Below are 20,481 nucleotides of genomic sequence, written 5' to 3'. Positions count from 1 at the left end.
ATCAACGTTTAAAAATCGTTAATTAATCGTACTTATACTGGAATAACAAAAGAATAAAAAATGAAATTATATCAACCTCAACCAGCCTATTAAGTCAGTCTGCGGGTCAAAGCTTAACAGCGCCACCCCGTGGTCATACTATAACAAAACAGATACCCATCGTAATTTGAAGCGGTAGACGCGGAGCAATACCGTTGCCATGGAGAGATATTTGGCTTTTTAGTTTTAATATCAACACAAACCCAACTTGAAAAACTGGCTAAACTGGGCCCCAAATTGAGTCACTGTGGCACATTTAACTGTTGGCCTGATGGAAACCTGCTTTAATGGTGGTTTTCTTTAAGGAACAGTGAGGTTTCACATCATGAACAGTCTGTTCAACAGTCTTTTTAAAAAAAAAAATTAAATTACTTCAAATATCCACTGGAAACAGGTGCAGTACTTCAGATGAGACTCATCACAAACCAAACAGTTTCTCGTCACGAATGGGAAGCAACGGCCAAAATAAAAGTGTAACAGCAGTTTCACATTAAAATGGATACTACAGTATATGGATGTGTTTTGGTATAGAAATAATGACATGGAGCTCAGGATGCCGTTGCACCAGCTACAGGTTTAATATCAGATCAACAACAGTAGAAAAACAGAGGTTGAGTCTACCAGACAAAAAGAACAGTAGGAAATCCAACAGCATCCAACAGGCTCTTTAAAATAATTCCTCTGTACAGTATTTACACACATGCGCGCACACACTCACACACACACACACACACTACAGTACAGCTACACGATGAGGACGAGTCTGACACTGTCTGTCAGTCGGAGGACTCGGCGACGCTCTGGTGCTGCTCTCTGATTGGTCCGTCCTCCCTCCAGTGTCATCTCTTGTGATGCTGACAGTCTTCATGTGACGTGATCAGGCGGGCAACACGCCGCTCCTCAAAGAGCTTGCTGTAGATTCAACCTCGGGAAGGACACTACCCCGCTCCCCCCAGCCTGTGCCATCTTTACCCACTTCAAAACCGCTGCCCACCCACTTGAGCACCATGGTACCATGTGAAACCAGCAGGACTAAAAAGAACCTGCACTGGTCTTCTTGTCTTCCTGAAGGGGGGTGGGGCGACTCGCTGAATGTCCAGACAAAGAACTCAAACTAAACAAACACCACTGAACTGATGTCCAACAGAAACACGTCCTCGTATGATCCTGTCACATTACTCTGGCAGGGTGGTGGTCAGCCGCTCAGGTGTACCTGCACAGGTGAGGATAAACAAGGAAAGCGCATGACTCCAAAAGTATGAAAACATAAAATAGCTTCCAGTTTCCACGGAGACAGACGTCAGGCCCATCGCATGGACAGCCGGATGTCTTTCACTGTGACAGAAACTTCAAAGCAGTCAGTTTTTCCTCGCAGGAACTTGTGAATTTCTGGAGTTCGTACTCAGACGTCCTGTCATTGGTCGAGGTGAAAAGCATTAAGGCAAACCTAGCTGTCTCAAGTCCACACAAGTCTGATGCGACTGTGATAAAGTAGGTGAACATTTGTGCACGTTGCATTGTTAAAATCGGAGGCACGCGTGAGAGGCGGTTGATAAGGTTTCACGAGAGCGTAAGTACGGATGGAGAAAGGAGACAATTCTAAATAAATCTTTATGCCACTGTGAATCAAACATGCTACAGACAGCAGAGGTTGCAAGTGTGTGTGCAAATGAGGTTGCACGTGTGTGTACGTCTTACCGTTCTCACCTCCGTGTGGGGGGGTACGTGGACGGGGCAGACGCCTGCTGACTGGCAACAATGGCTGAGGAGGAGAGGCCTGATGGGTGGAGAGGGTGGTCAGAAACACATCAGTGCCTTTAAAATCATCACAGCTTCCTGTTCTACACGCTGAGGGTCAATCAACTGACCTCATGACGATGACCGTCATGTTCACAGCCGGGTCTTACCTGAGGTGTAAGAGAGGTCGTACTGTGCCGACAGCAGTGGGTAGCCAAGGTGATGATGGGATGGCAGGAGGCGCTCTCTCTCCCGGTCCCTGTCGCGCTCCCTCTCGTGCGGGGTCTTGTTGTCGGGGATGGATGGGGACTTGCTCTTGTACTGGCTTGCGTGCTGCTGCAGCAGTTCCAGAGCTTTGGCCTCACTGGGGGGCTTCATTGTTGGGCTGGAGCGTGAAGGTTTCTCCCCTTCCTCTCCCCCTGGAACCTTCCCTCCGTATGAAGGGAAGGAGTAGCCAGCTGGTAGATACGAGCCTGAAGACACGCGGATGTCTGTCACACATTCTGAAACACGAACTACATAATAATAAGAGCAGTTCAGCTCCTGGACAGTGATGATCTGAAGCCTGGAGAGGCTCCTGCTGTCAGCCCTACCTGGGTAGTTCTGCATCATGACCGACGGCATGCCTCTGTACCCGGGGTGGTTCGGCTCGTAGCCGTGGCTGTATGCATAAGGTCCATGTACGTAGGGCATGTATCCCTGATGCTGCGCCAGGTGGGGGGAGAACTGCAGGTGTGGAGTGCGTGCCTCCCTCCCTCCACCACGGTGCTCCTCCGGTCCTGCGCTCCCCCCCCTCCTTCACCTCCTCCTTCAAGAGACCTTCCTTGGGCCGCTGCCTCTCTTCTTTCCCCTTCCTGTCACGCTCTCGTTCTCGGTCCTCTTTCCAGCGCTCGTCCTCCTGACCTTTAGGAGCTTCGGGGTATTTGCTGGGGTAAATGTAGGGCCACGAGCGCGCGTCAAGCTCCTACAGGAAGAGAAGAACTACAGACGTTAGCCGTGCTCATCCTTACTGAGAGGTGATGATTGAGGAATTCTCGTAGTTAAATACCTTCAGTAAGAAAAAGTTGGTGGAAATGTATTTATCGGTAGAAATACTAACTGAAATACTGATAACCGCAATAAAAGTTAAAAATAAAAGTTCAATTGAGTCCCATCCAAAGACTGAAGTGACCCGTGTGTGTGTTTGTGTCTGTATGAGAGCAGCCTCACCTGTCTGTACCACATGGCCGCCTCCACACCCGCCGGCCTGCCCAACTCCACCCCTGGCTTGGCTTCGTCTTTCCCATGATGCCCTGCTTCACTCAGCTTCATTTTCAGACCCTCTGGTTGGGCAGCAGAGGCCTTGGAATCCTCCCCCTTTGCCATAATTACAGACTTGGACTGTTCTGATGCCAACTGTGACTCTTTGGGCTTGTTGGGGTTCAGAAGCACTTTAGTGCCCAGGTCGGTGAGACTGGGGGCCCTGGACAGAGTGGGGGGCACTGAGGCCTTCTGCTTCCACTCATCTTTTCCAGAACCTTCGCGCTCTTTGCTCTCAGCCTTCTTGTCGGCCTGTCGCTGTCTCTCCTCGCACTGCTGGCGGTAGGCTGGGTTAGAGGCTAGAAGGTGGGCGTGGTACGCCTGGTCTGGAGAGTAGGAGTATGGAGGGACGTAGTACTGGTTGTAGTACAGAGGTTGTGTGTACATGTTGGAGCGCTGCTGGATGACTGATGGCTGCTGAGGCCCCAGGTCATTTTTCCTGTCTTCCTGAGGCTCTGCCTTCAATTTACCCTCCTCCCCCACCTCCAGCTGCTCTTCCTCCTTCTTCATCCTCACCTGAGCTCCATCCATGTGGGACGGCAGCACAGGGGCTGCTCCTGGGCTGGGGTTGGTGTAGCTGGGTGAATAGTAGGAATCATAGTTGGGATAATACGGTGATTCCTTACTGGGAGCCTGAGGGGGGAAAAGCGCCTTCTTGGCCCCTTCACGAGGCCCCTGGTCAGGCTCGGTTTTGACCTTCACCCCCTCCGTTTTCCCTTCTGTGTCCTCCCCTGCATCAGATATATCAGAGTAGGCGGGGCTGCTGGTTTTCACAGAAGCGTTGTCAGCTCCATTTTGGTTGAGGTGCAGTGGGGGCACAAGGCCAGCCTCCATCCTGCCAGCCACACCGATGGATGGGCTGGGAGCATTGTCGGAGAAGCTGTAGACCTTGTCGGCCTCGGCCTTGATGCTGGCCAGCCGGCTCTGGTGAGTGTCAGAGGAGCCATTGAGCAAAGCATCAGACATCTCAGAGTAGGGACTCTTACCCTCCTCGGGCCTCGCCGCCTTCCCCGCTGCCTTTGGGCTATCCCCTTCCTTCCCAGCCTCCCGTTTCTTCTTGTCCTTCTTCTTCTTGTCCTTGCCAAGGGTGGGGCTTGATGCAGGGTCTGCCAGAGGAGGTGCTTTTGGCTGCATGCTCTTTAGCTGAGGGCTTTTGGGAACGGACTGTACCACCGAGCCCAGAACCGGCGAGGACTGCTGCAGGGTGTAAGGTGAGGGAGCGTTGGAGGCTGTGGTGGCTGCAGGTCGGGCTTGTTTCAGAGATTTTTGGGCCAGCTTATCAGGTTTCCCTCCTCCAGACACTTTTTTGGCTTTCCTGTCATCCAGCCCATCATTGCTAGCCTCGTCAGTTAAACACGTCCCCTCCTCTCCCCCATCTGTCCCCTCAGGCTCCGCCTCCCCTCCCTTCTTCTTGACCTTCAATGCCAGCTTCCCCGGCGAGGGGGACGGAGCATCAAACCCCTGTCCTTTTGGTGTGGCTGAACGGGCAGGGGAGATGGCAGCACCATTACAGGACATGGGGTCAGGGTGGAGGGCGGGGTCATCTCCGTATTCACTGTCCCCGTCCTGGTCTAACCGGATGTCATGGTCATTATGGGCCCGCGCCTGGTGGTACTTCAGACCGTTGATGTGCTTGTACTTCTTGTTGCAGTTGGGGTGAGGACAGTCAATAAGCACGGGGGAGGAACAGGTCCGGTCCATCTGCGGAGGGGGGAGGGTGTCCGATTTCCCTCCAGTGAGAGGGACTGCAGCCCCCGTGGAGTTAGTCCTCATTCTCTTTAAAGCTTTGGTGTCCTCTGAGCTGGAGGTGGGCTCCATGTCAGAGACAGGCTTCGTCTTCCTTTTGGCCGAGGAAGGACTGGCCTTGACGTCCTCGGCGCCGCCTGCTGTCTGACTGCCGCGACGACCTTTGCTGTTTGATGCGGCGCCCCGCGTCTTGCTGCTGCCGCTGCCTTTGTTGTCCGAGGAGTTGCTGTTATCATTTAAGGGAGTATTGCTACCAGGACGCATTCTCTTGCCCCGACCACGGCCGGCGCGCATCTCCACATCACTGGTGGGAGAGTCACAAAACCTGAAACAAGTCAGAGAAACCCAGAAGGTTAAGAGGCAGCCGAGGGTGGCGTCATGGTCCTGGTACTTCATGTTTGCAGAACAGAGGTTTTAAAGTGTAAATACAAACTTAAGTTGAGTCGTGTTGTGAAAGTGTCAAATAAAGTTTGACAGCAGAGCAACAAGCTGCCGTTACAGAGATGATAATTTAACTTCACTGACTTTAGACGGGTGTAAGAGATGATTCTGAGACCTTTAAAGGTTTCAGCGTCCTCCCTCTCTAGCTACTATTATTATATTGATAAAAGGTGTTGTGTGCTGTTATGCTGAAGCCAATTTAAGGTGTTTTAAAGGCGTTTATTTCCGCTCTGTCAACATTCTGCTGATTAGGCAGATTTTAACTTGCTCAATGTTCTCAGACACTTTCAGTGGATGCAGTAAAACCAATGAGGAGCAGAAACACCCTGGTGAAGAGTTTTCTTCTTCTTCCATAAATACAACAGATTATTCAGGCTGATTTACTGATTCTGGAGCTTCAAAGTTCACGAAATTAAGTGTGTTTAAAATAAATATGACTGCATTAACTGTACGACAGATTAATATTGGCTTTCTTGACTAGAGCTGTGTGTTGCTTTCTCTGCTGCTTGCACAGTTTGGGAGGTTAACGGCTGTAGCCAGAGATTTGGTGACTGAATACTTCGTAAATTCATAAAAGTGTACCTTGGAGGCGCCCAGTCATGTCTTGTGCAATCGAGCAGCGTCCCCACGTAAGTCTTGTTTCTCCAGGTGACGTTAACAACCAGCATACCTACAGACAGAAATACACCATATTCAAACACACCCCTCCAGGTCACGTGAACATGAGCCGCTGAGTCTGGCTGCCTCAACGCTAATCAAGTCTACATGTTAGAGGACACCTGGATGACTATATCACTTCCACTATGTAACTTTTGAATGAATGTTATGTGAATGTTGGTTATCTTTGTGTCCCTCTAACGCTGCTGCTTATAGAAGAAAAGAAGCAACTTTAAATAGAGAATCAGATTATTGAGATTACACAGTAATTATGAAAAAGCCCCATAAATAAAGTTCGCACCATCTTCCGTCTCCTGCCAAACGATCCCCTCCAAGTTGACACTGGTGCCTGGCTCACAGGGTCCCAGGCACTCCGGCTCAGTGGCCAATGCCACGTCTGCCGTATTTACAGCGACGGAGCGCGTGCGGACCATGATCTGTTCACAGGGAGACGAGACGTCGCTGTTTGTGACTGGAGTGAGAAGGTGGAGAGGAGGTGGTGCAGGGGTGGCTGTAGGAGAATCCATCTGAGGGGGAGACAGAGGAGGAGGGTCAGGAAACACCGATAACAGGACCCACTTTACAAGCTGGTCGGCTCTAAAGGAACCCTCTAGAACCTGACCGATGACCTGGAAGTGTAGGATTCTTCTCTTCAGGCTGGTGCTGGTTCATGGATTAGTTATTAATGCAGTAAAGCACAACCAGAGTCTGATCAGTTCCATCTTCAACGTTTCAGCACTTTCAGAACTGAAACATCCGCAAACTCTCTTCTCTGCTCTCAAAGGGATATGCCAAAAAAACAGACTGCACTCTCTCAAAGGAGTGCTCACCAACACTGCTCAGCTGTCCCATCTGAGTCGAGAAGGAGCAATGATGCTGCCGAGCTGTTTGTTTCAGGACACTGTGCTGAGCTGAATCCTAACCTATCCTCAGGCCTCTCACACAAACTGTGAGGAATGTCAGAATGAACAACAGGTCAGCAGTTATTTCTCCATGGGATGCCAAAACTCTGGAACAACATCTGTGAGGGAGGCCTGGGGAAGATGGGGTTAGGTTCCTCTGTTGATGAGGCCAGAGACTGCAACAGGCTGGGAGCACTACACATAGCACAGTTCACCCTACAGTTCACTTATACTCAGCCAATCAGGTAGAAAACCAGTCCTGGACCATTAGCATCATGGGTCAACAGGCCCAGATCCTGCAGACATGTTGACCTGTTCACAGGTCGTAGTTGTCCTGCTGAAGAGCAGGATAGCTGAAGGGAGAAGGTCATTAGGGCAGACATGTGACGCTGAACTCCTGAAGGGTGCTGAACAGCAGCCACAGAGCTGAGATGTCAGGGGGGCAATTAGGTATCCATGTTTAAATGCTCTTCTTCATGTTTCAATCTTGTGTGGGAAGGAGAGCTTGAGGAACCATTCAGAGATAAACGTGCACAGGTTTTCAGCTCATTTAAGTCCTCTGCCATAATGTTTTAATCCAGGTTTGTGGTTCAATAACCTGTCCAGTTAGGAAGCAATAATCATGAGCTTCACCTGCCGTTGTAAAAATGAGACAGACAGCAGCAGGTGAGGTCTAATTAATCAGCCAGACATCTTTTATAGCCGATTCTACATTTGTTTTGGATTTTTCCAGGCCCTCACCATTAGCTCCTGCAGGAGGGAGGCGATACGCGTTGCTGCCTCCTCCTTTTTTAAGTCTGTTTAGTCTGGGCTGTAGTGCACGTGGTGTCAGTGGTTCATGTTTTCATACCAACTCAGTGTCTGGAATGATGCGTTCGCACTATTTCGACACAATCATGTTGTTGGAAAGGCCTGAGACGCATCTGCAGTCAAATCTAAACCTGCCATCTGTAGAAAACTGCAACAGGACTAAACAGAAAAGGACTTAAATGATCAACAGATGACACTCCAGCACAAAGGCTTCGTAGACTAGATGTGCAACCAGAAATTGGGATGATATTTCCTCCCATTATGTACTGTTATTCAACAGAGAGCACTATAACAGCCATCAGATCACTGAAACACTGAAAACTTCATTTTAACCACTGTAATGTCCTGAGCAGATGGAACATTTTAGATTGGACAACTCTAGTACATGGTTGTCTGATTAGTTTTTACTTTATATGTAAAAAAACAAACAAAACAGTAACTAGTAGAGCATTAAGTAGAGGAGCGCTTCATATACAGTCGAAATGTATGTATGAGAGGCACACAAGCAACCTTTTAAAAAAGCCTTAAACATTGGTTGGAAGCAGCTTGTACCCAAACTGTGGTTTATTGTTATGTGTCTACTGTACATACTGCATATATAATTTTGTTTTTATGGTGCCTGCCTCAGGAGTGCAGATAAAACTGAGCTACTGTGCTAACTGATATATTATATTGCTAAAGTTTGAGGTGCGTCCTAATTTTACTAAATAATAAAAGAAACATCTAAACTCAGATTTCCCAGCTTGTACAGCAGTTAGCCAGCAGGTAGCATCTATGATTGTAATTAAAGACAATAGACTAATTACATTAATCAAACCTGTTTAACCAGATTTAAACTGATTAGCAGGAGAACTTGTGGATGGGGACATTAGCGTCTGAAGAATGTGTCAGGGATCAGCCGGAGAAAAGACACTTTCTAAATAAAGAAACTGGGTTAGGTTTGATAGCTTCATAAATAGAACGTTACCAGATGATGGTATTTATAACCTACACATTCACCAAAGATAAAAATACACAGTCAGTGTAGTGTGAAGCCTGGAGATGTGCTGATTGACTTTAAGCCCAAATGTTATTACACATGATTTGTGACATAGTTCCCAACACAGGGGGGTTTAAAGGGTCAGTCCAGGGTGGTCCCATTGCAACAGTGTGTATACCAGCCTCCTCTGGCATCATGAACCAAGCTGTTCTCTAAATCAGCCTTGACGTAATTAGATCATTCTGCTAAAGTTTTAAGGCAGCAGTAGTGAAGACCTCACGGAAAGGTCTTGTGTAACAGGAGAGATGTCCCTTCACAGGGAACTGGGACTTAAGCAGCAGCCTCTGGACGACTGAAACCTTGAGGATCCACCTTCTAGTTCTGCCTCCTCAACCTGACTCATTGCTAACCAGACTCTGGTGTGTTCTGAGCAAAATAATAATAATTCCTACCTTTACTCCAACCACTTTTTTCAGATTTCGGCAGTCACCGTCATCCACCTCTTGATCGGTCGTCATAGCAACCGGTGGACCGATTGTCGAGGAGTCCAGAGCCACACTCCCAAGCTGCTTGGCTGCAGCATGCTCAGTGTTCTGTTGGCCTTCAAAAGGACCGATGCAGGATGCCCCCATTGGCACAATGGCGGCCACAGACTCGTCTGCACTTGCCGTGCCTGAGCCCATCAGGTCCAGTTTGTCCTTCTTTGCTTTCCCAGATACCATGTCCTTGTCCTTTTTCACAGCCGGGAGGGTACGGGAGGACTTACTACACTTGTCACTCCCCTTAGCGGGGACTGAACTGGGGTTCTGGGGTGGAGGCTCTATGGTGGCTCGACCCTGAATCTCTTTCTTGGTTCCATCTGAGACTGGTGCTTTGATGCTCTCCTTAGAGTTTTTACTGCGTTTAGATTTGGATTTGCTCTCTTTACCCTGTATGGCAGCAACAGGACTAACAAACTTTATATTTTCAGGTAAAGTAGCCACAGCACTGGGAGGGGCAGCCATGCCCCCGCCCTCCTTACTGCTTGACATCTCTAGTTTGTCTTTCTCCAAGTCGGCGTCCAAGTCAATGATCAGATTGCCAACACCGATATCCCACTCATCACCGCTGTCGTATGTGTCCACCGCGCTGGAGTCCACACCTTTCCCGCCTGCAGGACCGCTGCTGAGGGACATCTTAGTAGGATCGTCCCAGAGCGGTGCAGGGGGGCTACAGGAGGGCTGCGCTCCTCCCAGCCACAGGATGCCTCCTCAGGGTTGGCACCCACGCCTCCTCCCAGCTCGCCACATGGCCTCCTGCACACAGGACAAAGGAGAGGTTAGATCCAAGTGTTTTCACACGTTTCAATAAGTCAACCTATGATGGCTTATTATAAGATGAATAAGGAAGAGAAGCACACATTTCAAAGACCTGACTCTTAAATCACTATAAGTTACAACGGATGGGTGGGAGGAGGAGACACGTCCCCCGTTGGAGGCCCATTTCACATACGATTGACCCCTGACCTCTGGAGCCTGTGATCTGACGCAATGGGCAGGATTTTTGTTTTGTAACGTTTATGCCTGTAGTGGAGGTGAAAGGGTTTACAAAGTCCATAAGGTCACCGTTAGGCTGGAACCTGAGGGTTGACTCTTGTTTAGAGGGTATTATAGCTGCTTTAATAAATCTCCTAAACTTCAGCAGGAATATTTTATTTACTGTTGAAGTGGATGTTACAGTGCTTGGAATCACTGATCTGAAGGGCTTTGTTTCAGGCCTGTCTAATCATATTTCAAGCTGATCACCAATGATCTAAATCAGAAACAGACAATTAAAACGTCTTGTTTTAATTTTTTTCTCCTCCTAAAAATGTATTGCTTCTCCCCCCATATGTGCAGTGAGGAGTCCTATTTTCCTCTGAAACCAGATTTCAGTGAACTTTGACCCTGTTTGGTAGGAGTGATGCTCAGCACTGTCAGGTCACTCAGACTCTGACAGTGGTGCTCCTAAGAAGAACAATGAGCTGTTTAGGGGAGGAGTGTTAACAGGAAGTGTCACTGAACCACAGCCTAACCCCACAGGAAGACAGTGCACGTTTAAACAGGAATGAAACTGCTGTATAATCAGTAAAGTCGACGCGTCACACACGTTTTAATGCTTTCGGATCAACTAGTGTTCAATCTACCAAGGACAGGTGGGAGGAGGCTCCAGAATACCTGAGGGTCATTTGAAGGTGTGAAGCTCAGCTCAGAGCTGGACCTTAAATAAATGCAAGCTTAAATTTCAAAAAAGACATCAAATGCCAAAGTTTCAGTACATGACCAGATGTCAACAGGCTGAGAGACTGTGTGCTGCAGCAGGACGGCCTGAGAGGATGGGATGTACAGTGAACAGCACAGGTCTCTGGTGCAGAGTCAGTGGTTGTGACTCCACACGGCTGCTGCTGAAACCACCAGGTGGATTAACTGGGAACGGATTTATATTTGACCGCCTTGGATGCTACACGTAATTAAAGCTAGTTCTGTGGAAGTAGCCGTTATAGTGTCTCTGTATGGAGATTGGGGGGAGCTCGTCTACAGCTGGATAATTCATCCAGCCTGCCTGGGTGGAAACTTGGCCCAGATGATTCCACAGCTCAATACAGATGAGCCAGCAAGTATCATGTGACCCTCTTGGGATGTAAACTACATGACCGAGGCTGAGTAAATCCTTGCCCACACATTAGCACGCTGTCAAAGCTGCAGGTGATTTACAGCAGGCAGGCTGGACGGCAGGAAGAGGAAGAAGAGCTGATGAAGGCTCAACTTGCCTGGATCTGCGTGGATTGCTGGAACACTGAAGCTGCACCTCCAGGTTCCAGGCTGATTTTTAGAAAGGCCCTTGAAGTAGGCGGGAAGCTTCTAAAACGCTTCATTAAAATCTGACCAAGGATGTTTTTAAAGTTTTAAAAGCCACCAGAGCAACAAACTGGGCCACCACAGGAATATGAATAAAAGGGTCCATATACTGAAGCTTGAACATGATTATTCGGAGGATATTTTACTTTTTTATAGCATTTTTAGTCAATATATTTTAAACTGAACGTGGCCTGATAAGGCCACAAAGGTAAAAAAATCTGTAATAAAAGAGACGCTAAATGAGTGTAAATAAGCGACGACATTTCTGTCCCCAGGCATTAATTTCCTGTTTTTCCAATGATTCAAAAATCACAAACTGGTGGGAAAAAGTCATTGGTTTAGTCTGGTTTACACATGGATGTTTCCAGTCTTGGGGACTAAATAGAATGAAGAGACCAGGTTCAAACTTAATCTAGAAGTTGAAGTCAGACTTTTCTATCCATTTATCTTACCTGCTGTTTACACACTGGAGTTTTTACATGCTGGCTCACACAAATGATATACATTTTTATACAGATTATTTCACCTTAAAGCAATGAAGGAATGGGGGGAAGCATCCACACCCAACTGGTCCCATGTCATTATCTGAAGCCATGACTCAGCCAAACCCTGCCGGGACGCTTCCATGCGCCAACCATAACTCATCCGAATGTAAATGAGACGCGTTGCTGCAGGTCCAAACATGCACCAAACCGTGCACTCATGTTTGCTTCAAATGAAAAAGCAGAGCTGGAGCTGACAAAACATTTGTAACTTCTGCAAAGCCCAAGTCTCATTCTGTGGAAAGAAGAATGCCTCATGCATGGAGCACTTTTGGAGATACTGGACAGAGACCAGTCTAACCAGAGAAGTGGTGAAGAGTTCAACAGAGACCCTCCTCTACCACTGTCTCAAGCTTGTTCAGCCCTCTGGAAAGAACACCAGGGTCTAGCGTCTCTACTGAGCATGGACAGCCGGGGACAATGTCACCGCTCAGAGCAGCAGCCTCTTGACACTTGAAAGCACTGGCGTGAGGAGGATAGCTAAAAGTAGCAGTTCCTACTGGGAAAAGCATATATATATATATACACATACATACACACACACACGCACATATATATATACACATACATACACACACACACACACATATATAGTACCGTAAATTCTGGACTACAGAGCGCACCTGATTAAAAGCCGCATAATCTAATTTTAGAAAGAAAATCAATTTTGTACTTATACAAGCCGCACCGGATTTCAAGCCGCAGGTATCCCACGTAGTAATATGAAAAATTAGATCACAAACATTCAGTACCGGTATATGTTTTTATTACCGTAAGAGACAAGTCACTGACGAGTGACAAACAGACAGGTAAGAAACAACAGCCACTCTTCACTTGTATGTTTATACAGAGACCTTAAATCCAAATTTTATCACGTCAGGATTTTTTTTTACTTTTCTTTTAATTTAATCCACTTAGCAACATAAATATATTGTACAGGTAAATGCTTTTTTTCCTCAAACGGTGTCTGTAATGCAGCTACCTTGAAATATACGTTTGTATCAGCTACACACAAATTACGTTGTTTATGCTTTTTTACTCAAACAATGAACAATCTAAAACACCCACCTCTAAAATCTTCTATTTTCATCGCGGTGGCGATTGCTTTTGCCTTCCATCTGAGTTGTACAGCGTAAACACCGCGGCCGCCTGCTCTCTGTGTGTTGACCCAGTCTTCCAGAACCGTTTTCGGTACACCTGTGATGTTTACGTCTAAAAGCTTTTGTTGTCTTTTTACTTTGGATCAGTACTTCAGGCGGGCGTCTCCACCTTCTCGCCATTTATTACCGTAATTTATGCCAAGATTACGCGCGGCAGCTCGATTTCCTTCTTCACCCGCCAGAGTGATCGCTTTTAACTTAAAAGTCGCATCATATGCGTTTCTTCTAGTATTTTCCATGTTGATGAGGGTTAGTAAAAATGACTGATTCACAATAGTTGTGATAGCGCGCCACGAAAAAAAACATAAATAAGCCGCAGTGTTTAAAGTGTAGAAAAAAAGTAGTGGCTTATAGTCCGGAATTTACGGTAATTGCTTGGTATTTTATTCTATTATGTGATTCATTTAACTTGAAGTCTATGGTTTTGAAAGGACAGATTTCAGATTCAATTTCATTCTTTGTATTTCACGGTAAAAGCTCGCATTTGAGTTTTTAGGAGCTCTAGTCATTTTGGCTCGGCACTGTTTTTTATAGCGCTGAGCAGCAATAGCCAAAGAGCTGTTTGGTGCACATTTTCTTTAGTCCAGACATTGAAAGAGAGTTTATGTTCATTTCAGATGCTGCTGAACAAAACTGACTGACAGGATGTGATGTTTTTGGAACATGATGTCGGCGTTATGATAAAAGTACACGATTACCTGCTGCTTTCTCTGTTCCTGCTTACACTAAGCTACACTAACATCAGACCTTATCCTGTCAGAACTTGTTCCATGAGCATCAATACTATCGGAGGGGTTTTTGTTGTGGTTCCGTTCAACTGTGAACTCTGACCACTCACCCTGAGGTTCTTGGCTCTGATGACCTGCAGGACTCCTGGAAAACCTGTTGTTGTTCTCAGAGAGCTCTCAATCCCAGACTGTGCTCTTAGCGTTCTCTGCTCCTGCAGCCTGGTTACTATGAGCTCCGTCTGTCAGATGTCTGCAGGCTTTTCTTCTGTCAGAACACTGTAGCTGCTGCTAGAGACGCTTCTGTAGCGGCAACACAGTTGGAGAGACAAAACCAAAGTTTGCTTTGTTTAATCTGTAATACACACTTAAACACCGACATCCTGCACTTTGCACTGAAGAGACGCGGCATCGATTGTAAAAATGCAATGTGGGTCAGGGGTTGTTCAGAATGGGAGAGCTGAGAACTACAGCATCCAGGTGACAGTCACAGAACCTGCTCAGAATAATTACAATTAATCAGCAATTACAAATGTGGACAACTGATAGCAGGGAGGAGGTGTGATGGAATGCTCCAAAGCCAATATTAAATATGGATCAAATCTCGGAGATAGGTGATCCTGAAGTTAGTTTACTAAACAACGTTTCTGACTGAATCAACTCCTTGAGGAACAGCTATGGCTGCAGAAGTTAGACTTCTCTTCTGGGTCAGAGTGTGCGTGGACCAGCTTCATCCTCCAGTCAGACCATAGGAAACTGTTCTCCAGGACCCAGTTCAGTTGTGTTCCAGTGGTTCATTATTAATGAAGGCTGCAGATGAAAGATGGTTTTTCATCATTCATGAATCAGGCTGCCTCTCCCAGATTAAACCAGTAATCAGTCTTAACTGGGCGAATCTCCTCACGTCTCCTCTCCACACTAACACGCAGCAGGTTTGCTGCAACAAGGCTCTTCTCTTCATAGATGCTGAAATGTGGCCCCCACCATCAACAGCACCACCACCGGCTCTGAACCACAGCTAAACCTGCTCCAAGGTGGAGAAAGCAGATGAAACATGTACCAGTCTGGTTTTACAGCCTGGATCTGCTTATCCAGCTTCTGGCTCATCTACCAACTCAACACTCCAATAGAGACCAAACCCTCCCATGAAACCAGTCAGATCATCAGATCTGCAGAACGCCTTTAGCTGGGAATCCAGGAAACAGAGGTTAATAATTAATAAGACAGGAAAATCAATTTCAGCTAATCTGGGTTCATTTCTGCAGCCACAAAAAACAGCAAATGTCCAATCAGAAGGCTGCTTTGAGACATCTGTTACTGAGAAGGTCAAAGGAAGTGAAAGTCAAACTGACACCTGAGCCTCTGCAGCGACGTTCCCCTCTATTTACTGAAGAGTGATCAGAAGAGCTTCACCTGCAGGCTCTGTCATGCAGCTGTGCTGCCAACAGTGGAAGCACCCACATCCTGTTTCTGCACCAAGAGACCACATCCAGGTTCTCACAGCACGTTTGACTGAATCACCCGCAGCTCCAACCGATAACAGTTCTAAAATCCTCCCATTGGTACCACCAGACAAACGCAAAATTCTCTGAACGTTCCAAACATTAACCCCCAAAAGCTACACGCATAAAACGTCCTAGTGTCTGCTGAGGGGATGAAGACCTCGATCAGACAAGCAGCTGGGCGTCATGGAAATCCCACAGCAGTGTCCAAAAGTTGTAGAGCTGCAGGCTTCGCTGCTTCATGAGTGTGTGGTGCTTTCCACCTTGATCCAGCAGAGAGGAACCATGGCCTGTACACTGTCCACCAGGGTGGTCTTTCTTCCAGCTAAAGTTTCTTCTCTGGGGGCACCACTTTTCAAAGGAGGCTACAACGCTGGACTCTGTGCTCTCTCTGCAGGTGGTACCGCCAAGGTTCTAAAAACCTCCTTATGCTTCCCTGTGGGCAATGTCCACAGAACCTTTCCTAGGTTCTCTGCTTCTCTGTGCTTCCCTCCAAGTTTAGATCACAGTGACCAAAGAGGAGCAACATTAGTTACTCATATTTATAGATTTAACGTCACAATCGCTTCAACCATTCATTCAGTCGTCGGAAGGCCAACAGCTGCCGTCATGCAGCGGATAATTCAGGTGGGAATAACAGTTGTTGGATATCACTGCGCAACACATTTCACCAATGGAAACGGTGTTGTTCCAGAAACGTTTGGCCTGTTGATAAACCTGATGCTAACTTTGGGAGGGAAAGTCTAAGTAACTATGCCACTTGTCGGCGGATGTTTTTTGTGGGGACTATGTTAAAGAATCGGTCTTCAATGGAACAGCCTCAGCTAAGCTAACGGTTTCAAAGAGGTAACAGATAGTAGGCTAACCTATGTTACAAGTTCAAAACTCAGGATACCAAACATCTGCGGCAACACCAAGGCTAATCACGATAGCACTGTACATCACCAAACAGAACTGAACAGAGTTGGCGCTTCAGAAAAGATGCTAATGCACGGTTAGGTAGCAGAACACGTCAAGTCCTATGACAGCAGAGAGTAAAGGAGGAAGTTTAAATAACTCTAGTGGAACATGGGTTCCAGACAGGATGAGGAGGACAGCGCTCTGATCTAATCCAGAACCCAAAGCGGACAGATGAACAGAACAGGATGGAGCTCTTCTCCTGCAGGAATGAGAAGTCGGCAGCTCTTCCCTTCCTCCAGTCAGACTCAACACCAGCAGAGACAAAGTGGCTGGGCTGGACTGGAACCCGTGTTAGACTGGAAACTAGATCAATTAGACAAACACTAGTTCCCTTAACTGCAGGCGTCTGTTTGCTGTCACGTTTACAAACCGCTGCTCTATCTCCCGCTACCATTGGCTGAACATAATCACGTGACGACCTCAGACAAGTCTTTTCCCGTTCCACGGTTCACCACTGATGTTTACATTTTTCAATGCTTGGTGCAGAAAACAGATTTATAATAGACCGCTTCCTTTCTTCACCTCTGGACCGGTGCCGCTCTTCTTCTCCAGACTGGTCGACACTGATTTAGGCTCTTGCCTGTCGTCCAGGAGCAACTGGAAACTGGGACTCCGTAGAGTTTACAATGCAATGGTAGCAAGGGTGAGCGTGCATCATACTGGTAAATGCACATCGAACTGGTGGAGTCAGTCAAAATCAAAACTTCCAATAGAAATACAGGTTGGTGATGATTTAACATCTACAACACCAAGATTAAGACGATGTTTGGACACCAGAACAGAGTCGCTGCTGAAGACATGAGAAAGCAACAAAAGCAGCCAGGAGTTTCTATTTGTGTTGTGAAGATGGATCCTTCATTGCAACCACAACAGAAAAGTCTGAAGCAGCAGAGAAAAGGTGAACACCACTGCACTATCAATAGACCCTCAAATCAGGGTGACCACCACTTCCCACCAGTGCTTAGCCGGAATGACTGGTTTATGTGAGCTGCTGTCTATGGTGATGTTTGTAATTATACACTGACATGATTTTAACTGAAGAATTTGATCTTCACTAATTGTACTTACACCAACAATTTTGCATCCTTCTCCATGCTACAGCTCAGATAGTCTGTCATAAAGGTCATTTCAGATCAGTATTTTAATGAGTTCTTCTTATGTATAACATAAAATATCGACATACATTTCAGGAACGTGACTATTTCCTTAAATGCTTTTAAAAGGTCTACAAAGCTTAATCTTATACAGCTTTGTCCTGTAAATACTGAATATTGTGTATGCCTTGCATTGGAGTAATGTGAATAAGATTAAGACAATCTGATAAAAACGGTGTAAATTACTTAAAAACAACTACAAAAAACTTGATTAGGAAGTTTAACAGCACAACTGAACATCATTTGTCTTCTTATTTTGGCCTGATAAGTGACGGCAGAGTGGCCTTAAAATAATGTTAAACACAACAATAAAGAGGGCTAATGGGATGTTTTACTGCAACATTAGGATATTGTAATCAACTGTTGGATGATTTATAGCTCAACAAAGTTCGATCTGTGGGTTATTATCGTGAGGTTAGCCTATGAGGCTAGCTCTGCTACCGAGGAGCTTCAGGAAATAATATACAAAAGTATTGCTGAAATGCTAGAGAGATACCGATCCGAATGGAATTCTGCAGAAAACACATACATGCAAAGAAAGTGTTGCCAACACATCAGATCCAAGGAGCTAGCTAAACTAGCCGCGAAGAGCCGAATTACTTCCTAAGGACAACTAGCTGTAGCAGCTAGGTCGTTCCGGGACGTACTGCCCTTTAGCCCGTAGCTAATAAGTACACATGTTGTTTGGCTGCAACTTTAGTTTAATTAATGCAAGCTAAAGGTACACACGATGGCGAACTTAGCAAGCTAAAAGCATTTTTTTTTTACAACTTGTGGCTAGATAGAGGCCCGTTCCGGCCCGCTACATGGCTAACGAGATCCATTATCGGACACATTGCTGCTTAGCCCTAACGGTGACATTTCGGCGTTTCATGTACAACTTTACAGTCGATTCCCAACGTTTCCCAACATCACAAGGAAGCTTTTGAAGTCAAATTCTTCACAACACATATGACTCCAACAATTATCTTTCACATTATGCAAGTCTTTTGCATAACATTTGACCTTATGTCCAATTTGACATGTGGACAATTATACGATGCGTCGCTTTCAAGCTCCTTGTCAAAACCATGAATCAATTATCGGACAGGCATTTACAGCCATCCGTACTCTAAATAACGTCTTGGACCAGTTCAATTCAAAATTTAGACCTATAGCGAGTCAACAGGACACCCAGACGAAGAAAATATAGCGATCAAAGTTTCTGTAACTCAACTGGATGTTTAAATCCCACTTAAGGTTGAAACCGTAGTTTGAACGGAAGGTAGGAACAACAGTGTGAAATTGTAATGTAACTGCAAGAAATAAAGACATTTTGTTTCTAAAACACGGAATGTGGCAATGTTTACTTAAATGCCAATGCATCAGTTAATATAAACTAGACAAAAAGGGTCATTTGAGGATATCTGTCCGATTATAGACGCCTAACCCTTAGCTCCACGGTCTCTCCAGACAAAGACAGTAGTTAGCCTGCTGAGCTAACCCCCGGGATAGCTAGCAGGCTATCCCGCGTTTCAAAAAGTGAATACAAATTCCAACAAAAGAGCCAATTTCAACGTGTTCACTTACCCCGTTTAGAATGCCTTTGCGACCAATATTCATGTACACTCCATATGTCCAAACGATCCCAGTTAAACTGTAAAGATAAGCTCCAAAAACTGGTAGATTAATGAGGCAAACCAGTCAACGTGCTCCCAGTTCACTGGACCGCAGCCATCACACGGTCACATCCCGGATAAAAGCTGGAAAACAGCGGGAATCGCCGACATTTCCCTGTCAAATCCGACACCTGGACGCACAAGAAACCAATCCCAAGTATTCCATGACTGTATGTTATTCACAGAGTTTCCAGTTGAGCGTTATCCCGATAAAAGACACACAGACAGCAGCAGACAGACAAACAGCACCGCAGGGCTAAATGGCTGTTAGGTACAAATGTAAACAAAACCCGGCATGCCGGTCGGTGGAGTCACTGGACCTGGACTCACGTTCCTGGTTCATAAATACTGACTGGATCTGGAGTCACCCCGGACCTGACGACATCAAAATAAAGTGCAGTTGTTTACGTTTTCTCTGAATTACAAGTGCTAAATAATGACACCATATATTTTAAGAGTGAGATATTTATTTCCCTGTCCACCAAAATCTCCATCAGTTTTTTTTCCTCATTTAATTTTTACTTATTCCAGTCTAGCTTTATTTGTGAAGTATCTTTGAAGTATCTTAAACTTTATTGATCGCACATCGGGGAAATTCACGTGTTACAGAGGTAGCCCGTGGGGTACAGTACAGTATAGTACTAAAATAAAAATAAAAAGACTCTTATGTTATGTACATTACTATGTACATTATACATTTTATACAGAAATGGAAAAATTATATACAAAAAGGTGCAAATAAGAGACGTGCAAATAAGACATTCCGGAGGTAGTATGATTAAGTAGTGCGGAGAAATATGCCAAACCATGGGTTATTGGTGCTATATTAAGAGTTGTGAATGTTGTACAATCTGACTGCAGTTGGGATGAATGACCTGCTGTATCGTTCCTTTTACACCGTGGGTGTAACAGTCTGCTGCTGAAGGAGCTGCTTAAGGTCCCCACAGTATATATTGCAATATACTGTAATATTGTCTAATAGATTAATCAACAAGAGGCAGCTTTGTGCTGCCAAATGTGGCAAAAGGACAAAAACATTTATTCAATATTTCTGGGTGCATTCTACTGAAAATAATTTTTGCATTATATATATATATATTTTTTTTTATCACCCCGGCAAGCTCTTATCTGATCATTTACACCTTCCCTGAATCTGGATATGTCAAAAACAAGCTGGAGACAATCAGACTATCAGTAGATTCAAAAAAGTTGCTACTGTAATCTAAACCTGAGAGATGTGGGACACGCCTCTTCCCCTCAAAAATAATTAATAGCAACCCTATCTGGCTGCAGC

General features: G+C 45.9%; 1 protein-coding gene across 1 annotated transcript; it reads right to left on the bottom strand.

The window, feature by feature from the left end:
- Positions 1-593: 593 nt before the first annotated feature.
- znf609a (zinc finger protein 609a) lies at positions 594-19,490 on the bottom strand. The gene is given in 10 exon segments (XM_057051843.1): positions 594-1,252; positions 1,738-1,816; positions 1,947-2,249; positions 2,370-2,569; positions 2,571-2,740; positions 2,986-5,146; positions 5,845-5,932; positions 6,221-6,446; positions 9,063-9,905; positions 19,099-19,490. Coding segments are annotated over 8 exon segments (3,945 nt in total). The 5' UTR covers positions 9,786-9,905; positions 19,099-19,490; the 3' UTR covers positions 594-1,252; positions 1,738-1,742.
- Between the last annotated feature and the right edge of the window lie 991 nt (positions 19,491-20,481).

This window comes from Takifugu flavidus, chromosome 13, assembly GCF_003711565.1.
Source record: "Takifugu flavidus isolate HTHZ2018 chromosome 13, ASM371156v2, whole genome shotgun sequence".
Taxonomy (NCBI): domain Eukaryota; kingdom Metazoa; phylum Chordata; class Actinopteri; order Tetraodontiformes; family Tetraodontidae; genus Takifugu; species Takifugu flavidus.
Note: the sequence above shows the minus strand (reverse complement) of the source record. Positions and strands in the feature narration are given on the sequence as shown.